Source organism: Antechinus flavipes, chromosome 4, assembly GCF_016432865.1.
Source record: "Antechinus flavipes isolate AdamAnt ecotype Samford, QLD, Australia chromosome 4, AdamAnt_v2, whole genome shotgun sequence".
Taxonomy (NCBI): Eukaryota; Metazoa; Chordata; class Mammalia; order Dasyuromorphia; family Dasyuridae; genus Antechinus; species Antechinus flavipes.
The window spans coordinates 368,218,624-368,238,506 of record NC_067401.1 but is presented as its reverse complement, the minus strand read 5'-3'; the positions used below and the strand labels follow the sequence as shown (position 1 = coordinate 368,238,506).

Sequence of the window (19,883 nt, the reverse complement as noted above, 5' to 3'; positions counted from 1 at the left end):
TGTCAGAATTGTTGACATATTGTTGGGCAAAATATCTCTTAATTATTGCTTTAAATTCTTCTCCATTGATAGTAAGTTCACTCTTTTTGTTTTAGATGTTAGTAATTTGTTTTTTTTTTCCTAATCAAATTAACCAAAGATTTATTTATTTTGTTTTTTTAAATAAAACCAACCTTAGTTTTTATTTATTAGTTCAATAACTTTCTTTGTTTCAATTTTATTAATCTCTCTTTTGAGTTTCAGAATTTTAAATTTGGTATTTAGTTGGGAGTTTTTAATTTGTTCTTTTTCTAACTTTTTATTTTCATGCCGCATTCATTGATCTACACTTTCTCTATTTTATTCATCTAGCTATTTAGAGTTATAAAAGATCCTCTAAGAACTGCATCCAACACATTTTGGTGTTTGGCAACATTTGGTTGCCTTATTATTGTCATTATCTTGGATGAAATTATGATTGTTTCTGTAATTTGTTGTTTGACCCACTCTTTCTTTAGAATTAGACTATTTAATTTCCAGTTGGTTTTTAATCTATCTTTATTGAATATAATTTTCATTTCATCATGGTCTGAAAAGGAAGCATTTCCTATTTCTGCCTTTCTGCATTTGATTGTGAGGTTCTTTGTGCCCTAAAACATAGTCATTTCTTTTATGCAGATGCCATGTATTGCTCAGAAAAAGGTGTATTATTTTTGGTTTACATTCAATTTTCTCCAAGATCTATCATATTTAATTTCTTTCTTGTTTATTTTATGGTTAAATTTGTCTGATTCTGAGGAGAAGGTTGAGGTCTCCCACTAATAGAGTTTTGCTGTCTATTTCTTCCTGTAACTGGTTTAATATCATCTCTAAGAATTTGTGTGTTCTACCACTTGGTAAATGATACATTTAGTATCATTATTGATGCATTGTTTAAGGTACTTTATCAATATGTACTTTCTAATCTTTTTAATTAGATCTATTTTTACTTTTGCTTTATCTGGGATCAGAATTGTTACCCCTGTTTTTTTTTTTTTAACTTCAGATGAAGCATAATAAATTCTGTTTCAGTCTTTTACTTTCACTTTGTATGTGTCTCTGTATGCCAAATGTATTTCCTGTAAACAACATATTGTAGTATTTTGTTTTTTTAATCCATTCTGCTATTTGCTTGCTTTTTATGGGAGAGTTCATCTCATTCACATTCAAAGTTAAGATTATCAGCTCTGTATTTCCCTCCATCCTATTTTCTACCCTATATATGCTTTTGTTTTCTCTTTCCAATCTGTCTGTAGTAGTGTTTTTTTGACCCATTCCCCCCCACTACTTTGTCTTCTATCACCTTTCCTCCTTTCTCTTAGCAGTGCTTTAAATTTTAACTTACCCTACCTACTACCTTGTTGAGCTTATATCACTGCTCCTCCTTATCTTTTTTCTTAGTCCTTTTGCCTTCCCTTCTATCTAGCCCCTCCATTTTCCTTCCTCTTTCTCCTACTTCTTTATAGAGTTAGATAAATTTCTATACCCAACTGAATTAATTCATTATTTTGAACCAAGACTGATAAGATCAAGTCTCAGACAATGCTCCACCTCTTTCTCTTCTTTCCCTCAATTGTAATAGGTCTTTTGTGCCTATTCATGTGATCTAATTTGTTCCATTGTATCTCCCCTCTCCTCCTCTCCCAGTGCAATCATTTTTTCTACCCCTTAATGTCTTTTTCTTTACATAATCATATCAGAGTTCATTCAAAACCATAACCTCAGTCCACATGATGCCCCAGTAAAAGCTACAGTTCTCAAGAATTACAGATATTATTTTTCCATCTAGGGATGTAAACAGTATAACCTTTAAATAATATGTATTTCCCCTTGTTTACCTTTCTATGCTTTTCTTGGTTCCTGTGTTTCAAGTTTAAATTTTCTCTTCACTTCAATTTCTTTTCCAATAGAAATGATGGAAAATCTCTTACTTCATTGAAGATCCATCACTGCCCCTGAAAAATGATTCTCAGTCTTACTGGGTAATTAATTTTTGGTTGTAATTCCAGGTCCTTTGCCTTCTAGAATTTGGTATTTCAAGCCCTTAGATCCTTTATTATAGAAGCTGTCAGACTCTGGGTACTCTGACTGTTACTCCTTCATATATGAATTGCTTTTGTTGGGCAGATTATGATATTTTTTCCTTGAGATTGTTCCTTGTGGGATCTCTCCAAAAGTGACTAGTAGAGTCTTTCATTTATTTCCCCTTTTGCTTCCATAATATTAAAGCAGTTTTCCTTGAGGATCTCTTACAAAATGTGATTTAGGTTCTATTCAGATAAAATAATTTTTAAATTGTCTCTTCTGAATCTATTTTTCAATGAGGTCTTTTACATTTTCTTCCATTTTTTTCATTCTTTTTAGTTGTTTGATGAATTCTTGTTGTCTCATAGAGTCATCAGCTTCCATTTTCTCCATTCTAATTTTTAGTGTGATTTAATTGTTAACTTTTGTATCTCTTTTTCCATTTGATTAATTCTATTTTTGACAGTGTTGTTTACTTCAGTAGATTTTTTTTTTTTTGCATTTGGCCAATTGTATTTTTTAAGGAATTACCTTCCTTTTCCAAACTATTGACTCTCTCTTGTATACCTCTCATTTCTTTTCTCATTTGTTCTTTTATCTCTCTTATTTGTCTTTTAAAGTCTTTTTATGAGCACTCCCCAAAAGCCTCTTTGGCTTGAACCCAATTCATATCACTTTTTGAGATATCCTGTGTGAACATTTTATCCTCATCTGAGTTGATGTTTTAGTCTTCCCTGTCACCATGATAGCTTTCTGTGGTCAAGACTCTTTTCTTTTTCTTGCTCATTTTCTTTTCTTTTCTTTTAGTATTTCTTCTTTTTTTTTTTTTTTTACTTTCATGACTGAGCTCTGTTCCTGGGGATAAGGGATCATTGTCCTAAGCTTCCTATGCAGCTCTGAATCTTGGCTTTGAGCACAGAGGTGCCTTATGTTTACAGGGTTGTAGCTTTATCTACTCTTTCCAGAAAACAATCTGGTTTCCTAGAATTTGCCTTCTGAATTGGGACTGGAAACTGCCTCACTGGTCTATTTTTTTTAATGATCCAGGACAGAAGTTCTGAATTGCTGATCTATTAGGATTAAGACACTCTTACTGGTTTCCCCAGACACTGTCTGAGCTAGGCTCAACACCCTTTTCATTTCAGTGAGACTGACCTTTCTTTGCAGTTTTTCTAATCCATCTTGAGCTTCTGTAGATGGTTTTATTCCATCAGACTTGGTTTCATTGGTTTTCAAGGGAAACTGAGAAAGTACAAGCAGCTTCCTGATTTCACTCTGCCATCATGGCTTCATCCCCTGAAGTCCTGTAATTTTTTTTTAAAAAAGAAGTTTCATGTGGTGCTATATTTATTCTTTTGCCATAGTTCTTTTAACTCGCTTCCTTCCCACATTTGTTCAGTTTATTCTTTTTTGCTTTAGTGGATTGTTCAATCTATTAACCCATGAAGTTATGAGTTGACATTATATTTTCCTCCATCTGTCTCCAAATTTGAAGACCAAATTCTATTTTCCCCCTTTTGCTGTAAACACAGTATTATGCTCCTTCAATTATTTTACTTTATTTTCTTCTGTTCCTACTAACTCTTGTTCCCCTTCCTCTGATCCCATCTTCTTGTTACACTTTTCTCTTTAGGATTTTCTATATTTGTTCCTTTTTCCTGCTTTTGTCAGGTTACATTATTACCTGCTCTTTTTTCCTCTCAGTAAGTGAAGTTGATTGTATTTTTCTTTCCTTATGCTTGTCGTCTTAATATTTTTTAAAAAAATTTTGCACTTCTTTATAAAAAGATTTCTTTTACTCTCTTCATTATCTATTTTTTCTTTCTGTTTACTCTAGACTCTCACCTCAATAATCTAATCTCTTTTTTTTCTTTTTTATACAATCAAAGATTCCAAAATTTCCATTCTAGGCTTTACTTTTTAGTGTCCCTGTGTCAATCTAGATTGGCTAAGGAGAGTAAGGTCCATACTGGAGAGGTATATAATAGCCAGTTCTTAGGCTATTAAGTAGTAGAACTGGCCAGTGAGTTGCATCTGCATTTTGACAAAGGGAGACAGTCTTTAAAAAAAAGTAAAAGGAACATTGAATATAGAAATGGCAGTGCTTAGAAAAAGGTTAAATATGTGGGTTAAGTGCCAGGAAAAAGTTAATGATACTACTAGGAGTTCATTATTGGATGGCTGATGGTACTCTAAAATAGTAATAAGAAAGGTAGGAAGAGAAGAGTGTTTTGGGGAAGGAAGATAATGTATTCTATTTTGGATATTTGTTGTGTTTGAGATATTCATGGAAATCTTGTTTGAGGTGCCCAATAGGCAGTTAGTGATATGAGCCAGATTGTATAAATCTGAGAAACAGCTTCACAGAGAAGATTATTGAACCCATTGAAAATGATTAGATTGCCAAAATAAAAGGAAACATAGTAATAAGAAAAGAAGGCCTAGTTATAGAGATCTGGGGACAAGAGTATACTGTAGCTAGTTCAAACTGACTTCCAAAGCCCATTGATAAATTTTCAGTATGAACATTTATACATCAGAAATCAACAAACACTAAAAAAAAAAAAAAAAAAAAAAAAAAATCATGGCTTAATTTATTATTTTGTTGATTGTTTTTTATAAAGAAAGTGTCATTTATGTAGAATAAACATAAAAACATGTCAAGGGTATTTTTTCGAGAGCTGGTTGTTAAATATTTACCATGCCTCCCTACTTGGGGGACACCAGGAGAAAGTAGTATAAAATTCTAAGGAAAAGAGCATGTTCTAGAGAAGATGACCAATAATGTCAAAGGTTATATAAAGGGCAAAAAAGATGAGGACTGAGAAAAGGCCATAGATTTGGCAATTAATAAATCACTGGTAACTTTGGAGAAAGTAATTTTAGTTTATTAATGAGATTGGAAGCCAGATTGCAGAGGTTTAGAGCCAATTACTATTTTCAATTTTAAAAACAATAGTCAAAATGGTAAGCAATGGACACTTAATTAAAAAGCATTCATTGACTATTAGGCACTCAGCATTATGCTCATTCCTATAGTTTATATATAATGATAGATTATATGATTGACTAGTACCTTATGATTTGCTGATGATTATGGTTTGATAGTTTCAATACATGATTGGGATTTAGAAATCATCAGTTTAGATAGAGTCTTTTCCAGTTCATTATTTTGCGAATATAAATACTCGATCAACAAATACACATTTATTAAGTAGCTACTATGTGCAAAGCACTATGATCTCTACTATCAAGTTTATAATAAAGTCAGGCAAAACATATTAAAAAGAAAAGAATTATAGAGAGGGTTTTGAGAATACATATGTCATCTTAGTTTGTGTAAACCTATTATTAATTTTTTTTTGTTAGCATTCACACCTCAGGAATTGTCAAATGATATAAATCAGGCTTTAATGTTATAGTTATTGTCTAGACTTTTTAAAAGTAATACAGAAATTGTCAATAATATGAATTAAGTTTAAAAGTATGCCTTGTGTACATTTTTTCCCCTTCAGAAAGTCATTTGTTTAACATTTACCAGTATATTACTGATTCCAGGCTGTAACAATTTATATAATAATGGTCATAAGTAGCAGATATATACTATAGGTTAAAATAGCTTTAAAACATAACTCGATATTTTAATATGTCTTAAAGTATAGTTATCTTTTGTTCAAATATATGTAACAATATTCTCTATTTTAGCGTCCAGGAATATACAACTCACCATTTCGAGATCCAGATCCAATGGAATTTGAGTTACGAAAAGTGAGGGCATGTCATATGAAACCCCCAAGCCCCCAAATTCAGCAGACAGATTATGAAGACCTTTCCTCCTGGCTTGCTTGCACGAGTAAGCGTTCATTTCCACGATCAGACATTTTACCACCCATTAACAGGAAGCAATACCAGGTACTTTATAGCTCTTTAACAATTCTGTTAATTTTTATTGTCACCAGTATTCATTGTCTTTGCAACATATTAAGAGGATTGGCTAATTTTAAATGATCAAATTTTAATTTTAAACCATATACTTTTACAAAGGACTTTCCAAGTTATTGTGTTATAGTAGAATTTTGTTTTTATCAAAAATCATTAAAGTATACTGTGAGTTGGGTTCTAGAAATGTTAGAATGATATTTTTCCCTATTATAACTTATTTTCAAAGTTTGCATTTTCTATCAAATTATACTTAATTTTACTTTTCATTTTGTAAACCATTCCTCATGTACCTACATTTAGCATCTTAGTAAAGGAAAAGTTTGATATCAGGATAGGCCCAATGCCAATAATATAAACATGATATTCAAAAGATCATAAGATTATTTCATTTGTTGTTTGCAGCATGGTTCTTAACTCTTTATTATTCAACTTTTGATTCCATTTTTATTCTCTCAGCTCTACTATTGTTTGGTAAGTGTGTTGGAAAGGAGATTTTTTAGATTAATAATAACAGTTTTGTCACTCTAGAACTCCTTCCAACACTGATTCAGCTAAGTGAATATATATTTTTGAAATACTTTTTAAATACTATTTTTAATCCTTATAATAATAATTACTACACATCATTTATAAAAATAGTTTGAGCAAGTGCATGTTTTCATTAGTGTGACTAGGTAGGATTTACACATTTATTCAGTTATTTTTTTAATTACATAGTAATAAAAATAATTTACCAAGTTGTCAGAATGGTAATTAAGTATAACCATAGTCAGATAGATAAAACTTCATGCAATATCATCAATATTTAACAATGTCTAGGTTATAAACTAAACACAATATAACCATTTTATTTATCTGATGTCCTGTCCAGGCATAATACAACTTGGATATTGTATTATATCACATAACTATACAAAAGCACATATAGAAAGCCTTATTAAAATTTTGTAAATTTCATTAATTTTAAGAGTTGACTTAAATTCTTAAAAAGTGATATTATAAGAATTACAGAAGTTTTCCAATGTAACTCAAAAAATAATGTGACTTTTGATTTTAAACAACATTTTAAACAATATATACCTCAATAAAAACTAAAAATTGACTATGGCAAGGCAGGGCAGAGCAAGGAAAGACAGGATCAAAAGTTAAAGTTGACCTATATGATTAGACTGAAGTCAGGAGAAATAAGTAGTGAAAATGATTTTGGTAAGCACATTCAAGATTTAGAGATTCATCAAAGGGGAAAGGACAGGTAAAACAAAAAAACAAAAACAACAACAACAACAAAAAAGGAAGATTAAGCAAAATCCAAGATTGAGCATTAGGCCAAATGAACAGGATTGGTGATCAGTTAAGTTCCAAACTGGCAGCAGATGTCAGGACCTGAAACTCACAAAGTTGAAATTACTGGGGTAAAGGCTTGTCAGGATACTAGAATATTAATGGAGAAAGTTAATAGGATTTAAGGAAAGAGCTCTTGCCCCTGGAGAATATATTCAAGAAAGTGGCAATAGGACCAGCCACTAGAATAATTTATGGTAGAATCAATCTCCTGCTTTGTGAGAGTTTTTGTTTTTCAATATCCCATTCATAGAATTAGATTTGATCTCATGGTATAATTCAGTGGACACATATAGAACAAGATTAGAGAAATGTCGGAGATAGAGATCCAAGAAGACAATTATACTGCATCATTTTTCAAAATAACATTAGGGATAGATAGAGAAAGACAGATAGATATCAATATCAATATATTGATAAGTAGATATTAATATAGATAGGTTGATAGGTATCAATATCAATGGATTGATAGATATAACCAATGATAAAAATATATTTAGAATTTCTTTTTGAGATTATCATTGAAACTTCTGGCATATTATTTGAGTATTTTCGTAGTGACAAGTCTTGACCCTGGACCTTTTTGAAGACTGTGATTGTTGGCAAACATTATTATAAACTATTATTTTACAGTCATACTTCATAGAACTTCATAAATGCTTTTTTTTTTTAATCTAGACCTATGATTTCATAGACACAGGGGAAACCCATCTATCTATACAGATTGGCAAATCAGAGGAATTGAGAGATTAAGTGATTTGCTCTTGGTCAACTAGTAAATGTCATAAATGAAACTTGGACCCAGGGCTTTCTGACTTGAATGCCAGTCCTATATATATTAGCTCATTCTAATTCTCAAAAACACAACCAAAACAGTAGAGTTCATTTGAAGAACAAAAACAATAATTACACCTAATTGTATTTAAACCATTCAAAATATAATGTAAGACCCTTGAAGACAGCAACTTTATATCTCCAGCATCCATCATAGGACCAGGCATATAATAAGTATTTATATATGTTGGATGAATTCAATTCATATCTTTTAAACTCAATAAAATATTTTTATTAGTTATTTTCTTTTCTTTTAGAAATCAACTTAAATAGAATTCTTGCACTTGGATTATCTTTCTCACATATGAATTTGCCAGACAGATGACATTTGTACTGTAATGTATATTCTAAAGATGTTAATGAGGGAAATTATAAGTGAAAACTCATAAGAATTCAGAGTCTGAGCTGTTAACTAGAAAGTGGTAGTAACGCATGTACTTTCTCTCTCCCTACCTACCTAATATACTTTGGCTTTTTTCTATATCACACACTATAATAATTATTCTTATTATTAAAATATGTTTTAAATAATCAAAATGTCCTTAGTTCTTATAGTTAGTGTGTAAATGATTATGAGATTTATAGCTCTTTAAAAGTAGAAGAATTAACTATGCATAAGTTTTCTCATAAGAACATTGATATTTCATATTTTATAGGTAAGAACTACATAGTAAGATAATGTATATAAAAGAAAAAATGTTAATGCATCTGATATATCCGATTTATCATTTTTATTGCTGTATTAAATAGAATTACAGTCTAACAAAAGTATAGATAATAATGAAATTAGTCATCTTTTCATTAAAGAACATTAATAAAAGCATGCACATTGCTTCCACCTAAATCTGTAAGATATTGGAATAACCATAATTTAATAGAAGTAGGCCAGTTATTTGTAGCAAAGACTATAAATAACAGGTGGGCCAAAACTTTGTTGCTTTATTAGAATAAGAATGTAGGCCTATTTGAGTGCTCTAAATTTAGTTGCATACTAACCCAATCTCCTTAAAAAAACGGGTTGGGGAAGGCTATTTTTTTTTTAAATTGGTTGATGCTGAGAAGGTGGTACATTTCTGTGTAAGAAAAACTATACTGCAAAATGTATGATGAATGAGAAATTTAAAAAATCTATGTTGATATTTTAATTTTCTTCAGGACATCCATAGTCCTTTAACAACACATTATATATCACTTAGTAGCCAATTTTTGCCCATCACATTGTCATTTTCTTAGATCAAGATTATTTAAGTATTTTAAAGAAAAATATGTTTTATATCTAATACTGAGCAATATGGCAACTGTTGAAGAAAATAATATTGATATCTTTGACAAGTATTTAGTCAGTATTCTATTACATTTTCTTCTTAGGAAAACTGTTTCCTTCTATTCTCAAAGGCTTTTCTATAATATCCCTACTATATATTCAACTTTCCCATATATTTTTTAGAACTGAGAAAAGTAAAAGCTTGTAAAAACACAAAAATATGGATATTTGGTTCCTGAATTCTTCTAAAAAGAGGCATGAAATCATGTTGCTGTATCTTTAAAAAGTAAAGTTCCAATACAAATCCATTAACTACTTTCAAATATAGCAATCCTCCTGTCCAGCTGTGAAAAGTACTAGATGATACTTATTTGCCATTTGTGTTATTTACGGTCCATGACTTTTATGGTAACTGGTTCCTATTATTGGTTTCTATTAATGTAAAACATAAGTGAACATAAATGAGGCGTGAATCATTTCTTTTTATTAGCCCCACAGTCTTCACTCAGTGCTTGCAGTAACTCCAGCTGTGACTTGTTAGTGATAACCTATTTAAAGAGGAGATCTTTAAGAATAAGGAACATGATTAGAATTCTTTGTCCATTCATATTTTCAGAAGGCTTTACTACTTCTCTCATAAAACAACAATAATGCTTGGGGGGAAGGAAGAAAAGAGGAGAGAAAACAAGATGTAATTAGTGACACTGCAAAATCTTGAGTTGCCACTAACTTGTATTGAGCTAAATGTAGTACTAATTATACAAGTGAGTTTGTACCAATTGCTTTTATTTTGTTATTATAATTATTACTACTACTGCTACTTAACATAATATATAGAATAAATCATCTTTAAATACAGAGCAAGCTTTTCCTCTTTTTATGTATACGTGTGCATGTGTGGATGTATGTGTGTAATGAAATGGTTAATGTCAGCATCTAGTTATTAAGCAATATAGCCATAAATTTTCCATTAAGAATTTGTAAAATTATTGAGAAATTATGGTCTTAATAGATTTCTGCATATTATCAGATAAAGGCAAGATTCGAGTTTGGCCTCTAAAGCTTTCAGCTAATGGAAAATCCACATGTTTTTTTGCCTTTTGGCCATTTAGGGAGGTATTTTTGAAGATCTTACTCAGAATTTTTTAAATGACTATATTGATTAAGAGAAATATTTATGTAATTAAAACAAATAATGTCTCTTTAAATTAAAAAAATGAAGCCATAAGTTGAACCACTCAACAATCAAAAGAACTTTTGTTACTATGGGACTAAGTGAAATCAACAATTCCATCTTGTTTCAGCATTGTTTTTTTCTGAGAAATGGCCACTTCCAATATGAAGCAATGAGCACATTGTTCATTGTTGTAAGAAAGTATATCAGCCTTCATGGTTTTTTTCTTATTTGTATAAAAAGCCATTGATTTTATTAATTATTTAGCTAAGAAAAACTGGTTCTTCCCAGACACTTTCTATCCTTGATTATCAATAATATGTCAAAAGAAACCCACCCAATAAAACACTGACCTTATCCTGTACCTGTCAGGGGCCCTTCCGAGATATCGCTGAAGTATTGCAGCAGCGCTACAAGCCTTTGCAGCCAACCTTGCGGGTGGCCACATCAATCAATTCGGTAAAAGATGCCCAGGAGGAATTGAAAAGGGAGGAATGGAAACACCGTGTCAATGACAACATGTGAGTGTTCAATATTTCTCAACACAGTTTGGTACCTTGTGCTATCCACTGCCTTGTGTTTTATAATGCTTCTAGAAACCTCTTTTTATATAGAAGGGAAACCACTGTCACATCCGATTTTTCAAGCAGAAGACATTCTTCAAGATGCAAATGTCATTGACGAGATGAGTGAGGATATCAAAGCTAAATCACTAACTCCCAACTCAGAGAGAAAGTGCAGAGAACTTTGTTTTTTAAAAGGCAAAAAGGAAAATTTTCATCTATGCTTTTAAAATGATGATTCCTCTAATCACTGAGTGAAGACAGTTATGCTATTTTAAGGGGAAAAAAAACATCTCAGTGAGATCACTCGATCATTCCTTACAGTAGAAGACTTTCAGCTTGGCCAATTTGATATTTCAGAATAGTCTTTATGAGTAGAAGCAATAGGAGAAGTTGGTTCCTTTATAATTGAGGAAGACAAAGGAGGAACTAGTAGCATGTAAAAATTTTAAATTATTGTCATTAACTTCATTGAGGTATGTCTCAATTCATGTACTTGGAGCTCTAAGGGACCTCTCTTAAGGATACTGGAAATAGTTTCAATTCATAAAAAATTATAAAATTTGTGGTGAGTTTATTCTTACTATTGTTCTTATCATATAAAATGTGATTTGTCACCTTAGGGAAAAAAGAAAAAAAAAACTTTACTTTCTGCCACTTTAATTCTGTTAATGTTGAGTGAATGAAGCAAAATGTGTGATTCCAGGATGATAGGTTATTAATAAGTTACTTACTTTGTGATATCTGAAAGTCTCTAGCATCAAAAAGAATGAAATAATATTTCTAGAAATGGTTATTATCTTTTGCAATAGCAACAATTATAACATGCAAATTTATCTCAATTTTTTGAACATGTTCATGGATAAGCACAAAGTCAGCTATCACTACCATCTCCAAGGAAGGGTGAGCTTGTTTTACTTTCTGGGGAACACAAATAAATGCTTTCACTTTTCAAAGTGTAGTTAATAAACTCATGGCCTGAAGCTTTCTAGTGCTCATACGGTTTCTGGCCAGTCACTGATGTTTTATGTCAGAACTATTCCAGAACTATTTTGCTACTTAGCTTTTGAAGAGAGGCAACACACACACACTTCTATCTCCTGGGACAAAATAAAACAAGACATGGAAAATTTTCAATTCATATTGCCACCTTCCTAGTTCAAGACCTTATCACATATTTCTTTGGCTTTTAGAATCTCTCACAAGATGTCTCTTTTCTATCTTTCCAATTTTCTTATACTTTACTCCTTTCCAGGAATTACACAGCTCTGCAGTGCTGGCTTTTTTGCTATTCCTGTCACACAGTCCTTCATTTCTCAATTCTGTGTCTTTTCAGTTTGTTCTCCATGCCTGGAATATTGTCCTCCTTCACTTTTGCTTCCTGGTTTCCTTTATGACTCAGCTCAAATTGTGCCTTCTGCAAGAGACTTTTCCTGGAAATTGAACACCAAAAAGGTCAAGAGACTTTCTCAGGATCATACTAATCAATGTATCAACAATGTGTCAACTAATAAGCACCCATTTCCTGCAAGAGATATTATGTCTGATGATGTAGGAAATGCACAGAAGTATATGACATGGCCGTAGGTTCTCTTCAAAGATATTTCAGCCTGGTCATGGAGACATGTTGTAAATATATGAGATATTAAAGAACAGTTGAAGAAATAATATATGTTGCTTGTCCTTTATTCTTAAAAAAATCACTAAAATATTGGTCTATTATTGGGACTCACTGGGGTCAAAGTGTCTGACTGTGTTGATCACACCAATATGAACTCAGAAAGCGATATATATTATAGAATAGTAAATAAGTGACTGCCAAAGGTGTGTGGTTGAGAATAATTTATTCATATGAGGGGAAGAAACTGTGGATTCCCATGTTTTATCAAATGTTCATAAAGAAGGAAGGTGATTTAGGCCTTTAAAGCCAAAATGACAAAATATATTGAAATAAAATAATTAGACTTGGTTTGGGTTGAGAAGTTTTATAATGAAATAGGGAGAAAATCCTGTTTGAATAAAGAGAAAATAATCAAAAGAAATAAGGCTAAATAAGTTAATTGTGGCCAGTTTGTGAATATTCCTTTCATATCACTATTCTATTGAAATCTTTAAATGTTTTTGACTTAAAAGATAAAATTTAAAGTCCTTGGCCTTGCATTCAAGGCTAGACACAGTCTGACCCCAACTAACTTATTCATGTTCAGTGTACAAATTGGAGTGCAGAGGAGTCTAGAGGCAGCAAGATCAACTTATTCTAATACTATTAGAAGGAAGGGGTCAGACATAATTCACAGATTCTAAGAATTGGAAAGGTTTTCCAAATCCTTCCAATTCAACACACTCCTGAGCAAGAATCCTGTCTATAGTTCCCCCAAAAGTGGTCATCCTTGTAATTTTCCTTTTTAATTTTAATTTTCCTTTTAATTGAGGAGTATTTTCATATTTGAGATAAGAGAAATTTAATTCTATGTATATAGGGTCATTTAAGGATCATTTCCCAAAGTAATTTTATATACTATTTTTTGGTATATTTCTTCTTAAATGTAATTATGTCTTTCTTTATCCAGAGTATTTATTGTCTTTACTTCTGACACTACTATCCATTATTTCATGCCTGAACTATTGCTCTAGACCATTGTTTAGTCTCTCCCTGGACTCAAATCTCATCCTACCTCAGTTTGTCTTCCACAGTCAGTCTTCCTAAAATGAATATCTTATCATCTGTCTCCCTCCCTTTCTCCTTCCTTCCCTTCCTCTCTCCCTCCTATTTTCCTTTCCTCCCTCCTTCCCCCACTTCTCTCTCTCTCTCTCTCTCTCTTTCTCTGTCTCTCTTTCTCTCTCTCTCTGTCTCTCTTTCTCTCCCTCTCTCTCTCCCCTCTCTTAGATACACACACACACACACACACACACACACACACACACACACACACACACTTTATCTCCAGTAATCTAATTCCCTCTAGAGTCAAAAATAAAAGCTCTATTTGTTACTCAAAGTTCTTCCAAATCTGTCCTTCCTTAATTTTGCAATTTTTTTCCATCTTATTATCCCCTCTATTCCAGATCTTGAGCTCCAGTGATACTGGCCTCTTCCCTTGTTCACTATGTACAACATTCCATCACTGAACATGTCCATTGGCTGTCCTTCATGCCAAGAATTCTTTTTCATCCATCTCTGGGTTTTCCTGAGATCCTTCAACCCCCATCTAGAAAAATCTGACTTTCCACAAGAAGCATTCCATGGTCTCCCTTTAAAATGTTCTGTCTTCCTTCTGCAATTATTTCTAAATTTCCCTAAATACATTTTCTATTTCTATAGAGTCGTTTGAATGATGTCTCTTCTTTTAAATTGTGAACTCCTTGAGAACAAAAACCATTTTCAAAACAAGTTCTTTGTATTCCAAAGGCTTAGTACAGTTTGGGGGACATTATAGAGTCCTACTAAATGTTTATTGACTGACTTTTAAACAACACAGGGTCAAATACATATCCCTAGGGTACTTTAATAATAAGGTTCTGAAGTAGGGAAATATTGGTAAAATAGAAAGGGAGAAGTCGATTCAAAAGATTCAGTAATGGAAATATTAAGTTTAAGGTGATGACCTGCATTGTTAGAAGGGATTTCCCACACACATTAGATTCCTATAGCAATGAAATCTTATCAGTTCTAGTCCTTACCTCTGGATAAGAGTAGAAATGAGATCAGAATTGTTTGGCCCCAAACCCCTGAGGAACACTAGTATTCTCAGTTATTTATCAGTTTGTGCTGCCAAGACACATTGCAGAAATTTTTAGAAAATGAATTAAGTACTATATGAGATACATTGTCAAACCACATTTTCTCTGACTATATATTTTAAATGCAAATTTCTCTTATTTTAAGAATTTCTCAATACTTAGATCACAAGTAAATGTTACTTTTATTAATCCTTTTGAAAAAGCATTGTTCAGTGATCTTAAAAATAGTAAGGTAAGAGCTTTGGATTTAGAGATGGTTTAACTTTTTACTTCATGTGTGACCTTGGACTTTAATTTCTGTTTACTCTTGTGTGAGATGAAGATCATTAGATATTGTGAGACAAGAATGAACTTTTGTACATATACATATGAATGCATATACACATAAACATATTTTTAAATGTATATTAAGAATGCTACTTTAATGTCCTAATGATGCTGTAGAAATATTCACAGATTAGGTAGGGACTTCTTTTAAATGATCAATAGCAAAATAGAAACAAGACCTAGCTGTTTGTGTGTGCTAGCTAGCTGTTACTTTTGTGAAAGAGTTCAGGAGTCAGCACAACTAAGAATTTTCTATATTCAGCAAAGTTTTCTTTCTATCACAGAGTCTAGTGGATTCTTAGTAAAATGTATTTAGGTGACTGATTTTATGCGGGTTTAATCCTGTCTTATTCAAACAGATCAGTCAATATTTAAATACAGTATTTCATTCATTACACTACCAAAGGATAAGCTTTGTGGAAAAGATTTAGAAGTTGTGTTATTCTGTAAAATTAAATTATAATCAGAACTATTATTTGTATTAAAATGTTTTTTTTCAAAACATATATATGGATAATTTTTTAACATTGATCCTTGCAAAACCTTATGTTCCAAATTTTCTCCCCCTTTTCTCCATCCCTCCTCTAGATGGCAAGTAATCTAATATATGTTAAACATGTTAAAAATATATGCTAAATCTAATATATGCATACATATTTATACAATTATCTTACTGCATCAGAAAAATCAGATCAAAAAGGAAAAAATGAGAAAGAAAATAAAATGCAAGCAAATAACAACAAAAAAAGTGAAAATGCCATGTTGTGATCCACCCTCACTTTCCATAGTCCTCTCTCTTTGGGTGGAAATGGCAGAATTATAATTTTTTTCAATAATATTTCATTTTTCCAAATATATGCAAAAATAGTTTTGGCATTCATCTTTAAAAACCTTGTATTCCAAACATTTCTCCTTCTCTCACCTCAAGACAGCAAACAATGTAAGGTAGGTTAAGCATGTGCAATTCTTCTAAACATATTTCCTTATTTGTCATGCTGTGTAAGAAAAATCATAGCAAATGGGAAACTACAACAACAAGAACAAAAAGGTAAAAATACTATGCTTGTCCACATTCAGGCTCCTCAGTTATCTCTCTGGATATGAAGGGCACTTTCCATCACAAATCTATTGGCATTGCCTTGAATTTTCATTGCTGAAAAGAGCCATCACAGTCGATCATCACATCGTCATGTTGTCAGAATTATTATTTTAAAATGTATTATATGTATGAACATAGTCACACAGACACATATATATCTGTACATAGACAGAGAGAGAAATAAAAAAAGAGAGCGAGACAGAGAGAAACAGAGAGAGAGAGAGAGGAGAGAGAGAGAGGGAAGTCCTATGAATCTAATACATCTCAAAAGTTTTTGAGAGGTCTAGTTTTTCAAACACTTTGCAACTTTACCAATTTGCATATTTTCTGGACTGTTACCATCTTATGATAAACAGGGATTATCATATATTTTCAGATAATGTTTTCTTAACAATTCAACTTCTATTTGTAACTCTTCCATTTATTTTAATTACTAGCACAGTGTGCAACATTTATTAATCAGCGGAGCCTTTTTAAGTTAAAATACTAAATTAGCTAACCCCATTAACACAGAATACTCCAAACAAGCAGTAATAGGAGAGGTAGTTACTGAGCAAATCGTATTATACATGCGGGTGCTCTAGGGCACAGTTAAGCATGATTACCCTCTTTTGATCCAGTATTCCTCTGCCTCTCCCAGCTAATTTCCAGTGGAAATTTACAAAGTGGTGCCTTCATTTTTCCAGCTTAATTTTTCTAATGAAGTTCTGGTACTGTATAACACTGGGGATGCAGATAATAAGCCTTGTATAATTAAGAACTTCTAGAATTTGTCTGCATAAGAGTCCTTTATCACTTTTGCTTTGCAATAAGCACTAACTCTCCTTTTGTTTGCTACCTTTTTTTTTTTTTTAAAGCAGTCCTAGTTTTAAAATGTGAACATGGACTTCTCTGTTTCCTTACCTCAGAACATAAAAAGTTTACAGTATAAGTATATAATTAGCATAACTATAAATTTGAACATTTTTAGTGGCACAACTGTATAGTTGTAGGGTAGTCTTGGTATTGCCCTATGAGTCAACATACCAGGCATAATGCCTGGTCATTTCATCTAAAGTATGATGATCTTATGTGACATCTGAAATCCTGAAATATAATCACAACATACTGTTATTTGAATTTGCTCATTTGGGTATATGAGTGCCTTCAATCAATATCAGCATCCCATTTAACTGGAATTTCTAAGGCAAATCCAATTGCATAGATCTCAGAATACAATTTGGAGTTTGGGATAGGGACAAAGGAGAGAAGAACATAGGAATTAAACTCTGCACTCAGTTCTTTGTGTCCTCTGTTACCAACCCCTCTTAGGTACTTTTGTAGTCAATAGGGGAGGGAAAAGCTAGTATCAGAAAGTCTTCATGTCTTTGGCTAACTAAAAAATATTTTTATTTTTCCTGAAAAATCAGGGAATCCCTACTTAACTCCCAATCCTAACAGTGTTTACTAAAATGCTGCAGTTGATGGAAAGGGGTGGGAGAGGGTTTGGGAGAAAGATTGCACTTAACATCCTCTGGGTTCTATCTTCCTCCAATCAAAGTTTTGCATTCATTTTCCTGGAGAGTCTTCAGACATTATAAAGCTCCCAGTCATAAACAAGCAATTACTTGGTATCCTAAAACCTACTTTATTAGCTTAAAAAGTAAGTGTGATTCTTAAGCTATCTGTAGGAAGAAAGATCTGGAAATTGTTTCTTTTCTTGAGATGTAGAAAAAGTTGTAGGAAAAAATCCTCTTACATTTAACATATATAGGAATTTTCACATTAACTTTATTTTCTTTTGACATTTGAAAATAAACTTAATTATCCCTGTAGAAATTTTATTTTTATTTCTGTGATTTTAGTCATTTGTATATGTGTTTTCTCAGGTGTTTATACTTTGATCAGTTATTATTAGGAAATTAACACAGAAGTTAAAAAGCAATTTGGAAATTAGAAATCAGTGTTGCTCTGCAAAACATGTGCCAGATGGTATAGTATAGTTTGTGTGGAGCTAATTGTTCATGGTTCTCTTTAGATTGGCAGATAAATTCTGTTTTATCTGAGCTGGAACAAGAAGACAAGAAATAGAATCACTAGTGCATAGATCTTTTTTAGGCAAAATTATAGCAGAACTATTCACCCAGGTAGAGTTAAGGTTGTGTCAGCATTTCCACTTTAATGTTCTCTATAAAGAACATTAAATGAGAATTTCTCTAAGAATCTAAGCAAATTAAATGATTCAATCTGCTAAATTTCTTTTTAAAAATTACTGTTAATACAATTTATTTTGATACAGAAGACACATGGCCCAGAACAAGAATTAATCAAAGTCTCTTTCTTCAAAAACCAATTGTTTGTTATTTAAAATATCTAGTAGAATTTACTAATACGCTCCTAGCACCCATTCAATAATTATTTTATTGGCATTTTTTATAAAATGCTCAAATTCTACTTTTGGAATAAGATCATTTAGACTTTCTTTAGAGTACATGTGGGTACTTTATATTTCTGTAGATATTCATTCACTTTGTTTTCAGTTTTATTGGCATATAGTTCAGTATAGTAGTTTTTGAATTTTTTGAAAAATTCTATTCCACATTATGGATATGTCCTTATTTCTAGTCTTCTCATCTTGTTTTTTTTTCTTTTTCTTAATTAACTAGTTAATGTTTTTTTCTGCTATTTTGCACAATATTTTATAAGCTTTTTTAAAAGATCAAATTGTCTTTTCCTCTTAACTTTTGATTTTAAAATTTTATTTTGCACTTGATTTAAGATTCCTAATTTGTTGCTTTTCTATTTTTAATTGTATGTTTATTAATATAAATATTTAGAGATATGAATTGTCCTGAAAAAGAATTTATTTAGCCAGTACCATAACTTTTCATTTGTTTTCTCATTGTATTATAATTGTTATTTCTATAGATTTATTTTTGATCTATTAATTAGATTATAATTATTTTTTCACTTGAGACATAACCTTTAACTCATGTTTGCTTCATTGATTTCGGGGCGGGGTGGTATTTAAAAACTACTAGTACCTATTTAATTTTTTTGCCTTTCTTCTTTATGAATTTTTATGCATTAGTAAATGTTTAGTTTTTGAAAAGGTATATCAATAGCAAAAGAAAATTTTGTTAAATCTAGTTTTCAACTTTCAATTCAGAGCTATCATTTCCTTTATCTTCATCTTTCTATTAGATTTATCAAAGTCTGAAAGAGGCATGTTAAAGTTCCCTACAGTTATTGTCTTCCTATCTGTATTTTGTTTTTGCATTTCAATTAGTCTTTCCTTTAGTACTTTAGTGCTATATTTTTTGGTATATATACGTTGAAATTGTTTCATTGTATTTAGTTCCTTTCACCATAGAGTAGTTGTCCTACTACTGTCTTGACAGCATCCATTTTTAGTTATACTTTATCTAAAATCATGACCATGCCCACTTTTTAAATTCACCTAAAAATAATTTTTTTAATTCCTCCCTTTTACTCTCTATGCGTATTTACACTCAAGTTCATTTATTTTATGCAACAATTTGTTGATCTTCATTTTCTAATGTACCATAAAATCCA

At 31.5% G+C, this 19,883-nt stretch overlaps 1 protein-coding gene across 1 annotated transcript in view; it reads left to right on the top strand.

The window, feature by feature from the left end:
• SPATA17 (spermatogenesis associated 17) overlaps positions 1–19,883 on the top strand; it is a 275,330-nt gene that overhangs the window by 192,780 nt on the left and 62,667 nt on the right. The window contains exons 7-8 of the mRNA XM_051998293.1: positions 5,749–5,955; positions 10,971–11,119. Coding sequence (XP_051854253.1) covers positions 5,749–5,955; positions 10,971–11,119 — 356 coding nt within the window. The remainder of the gene's footprint in view (positions 1–5,748; positions 5,956–10,970; positions 11,120–19,883) is intronic.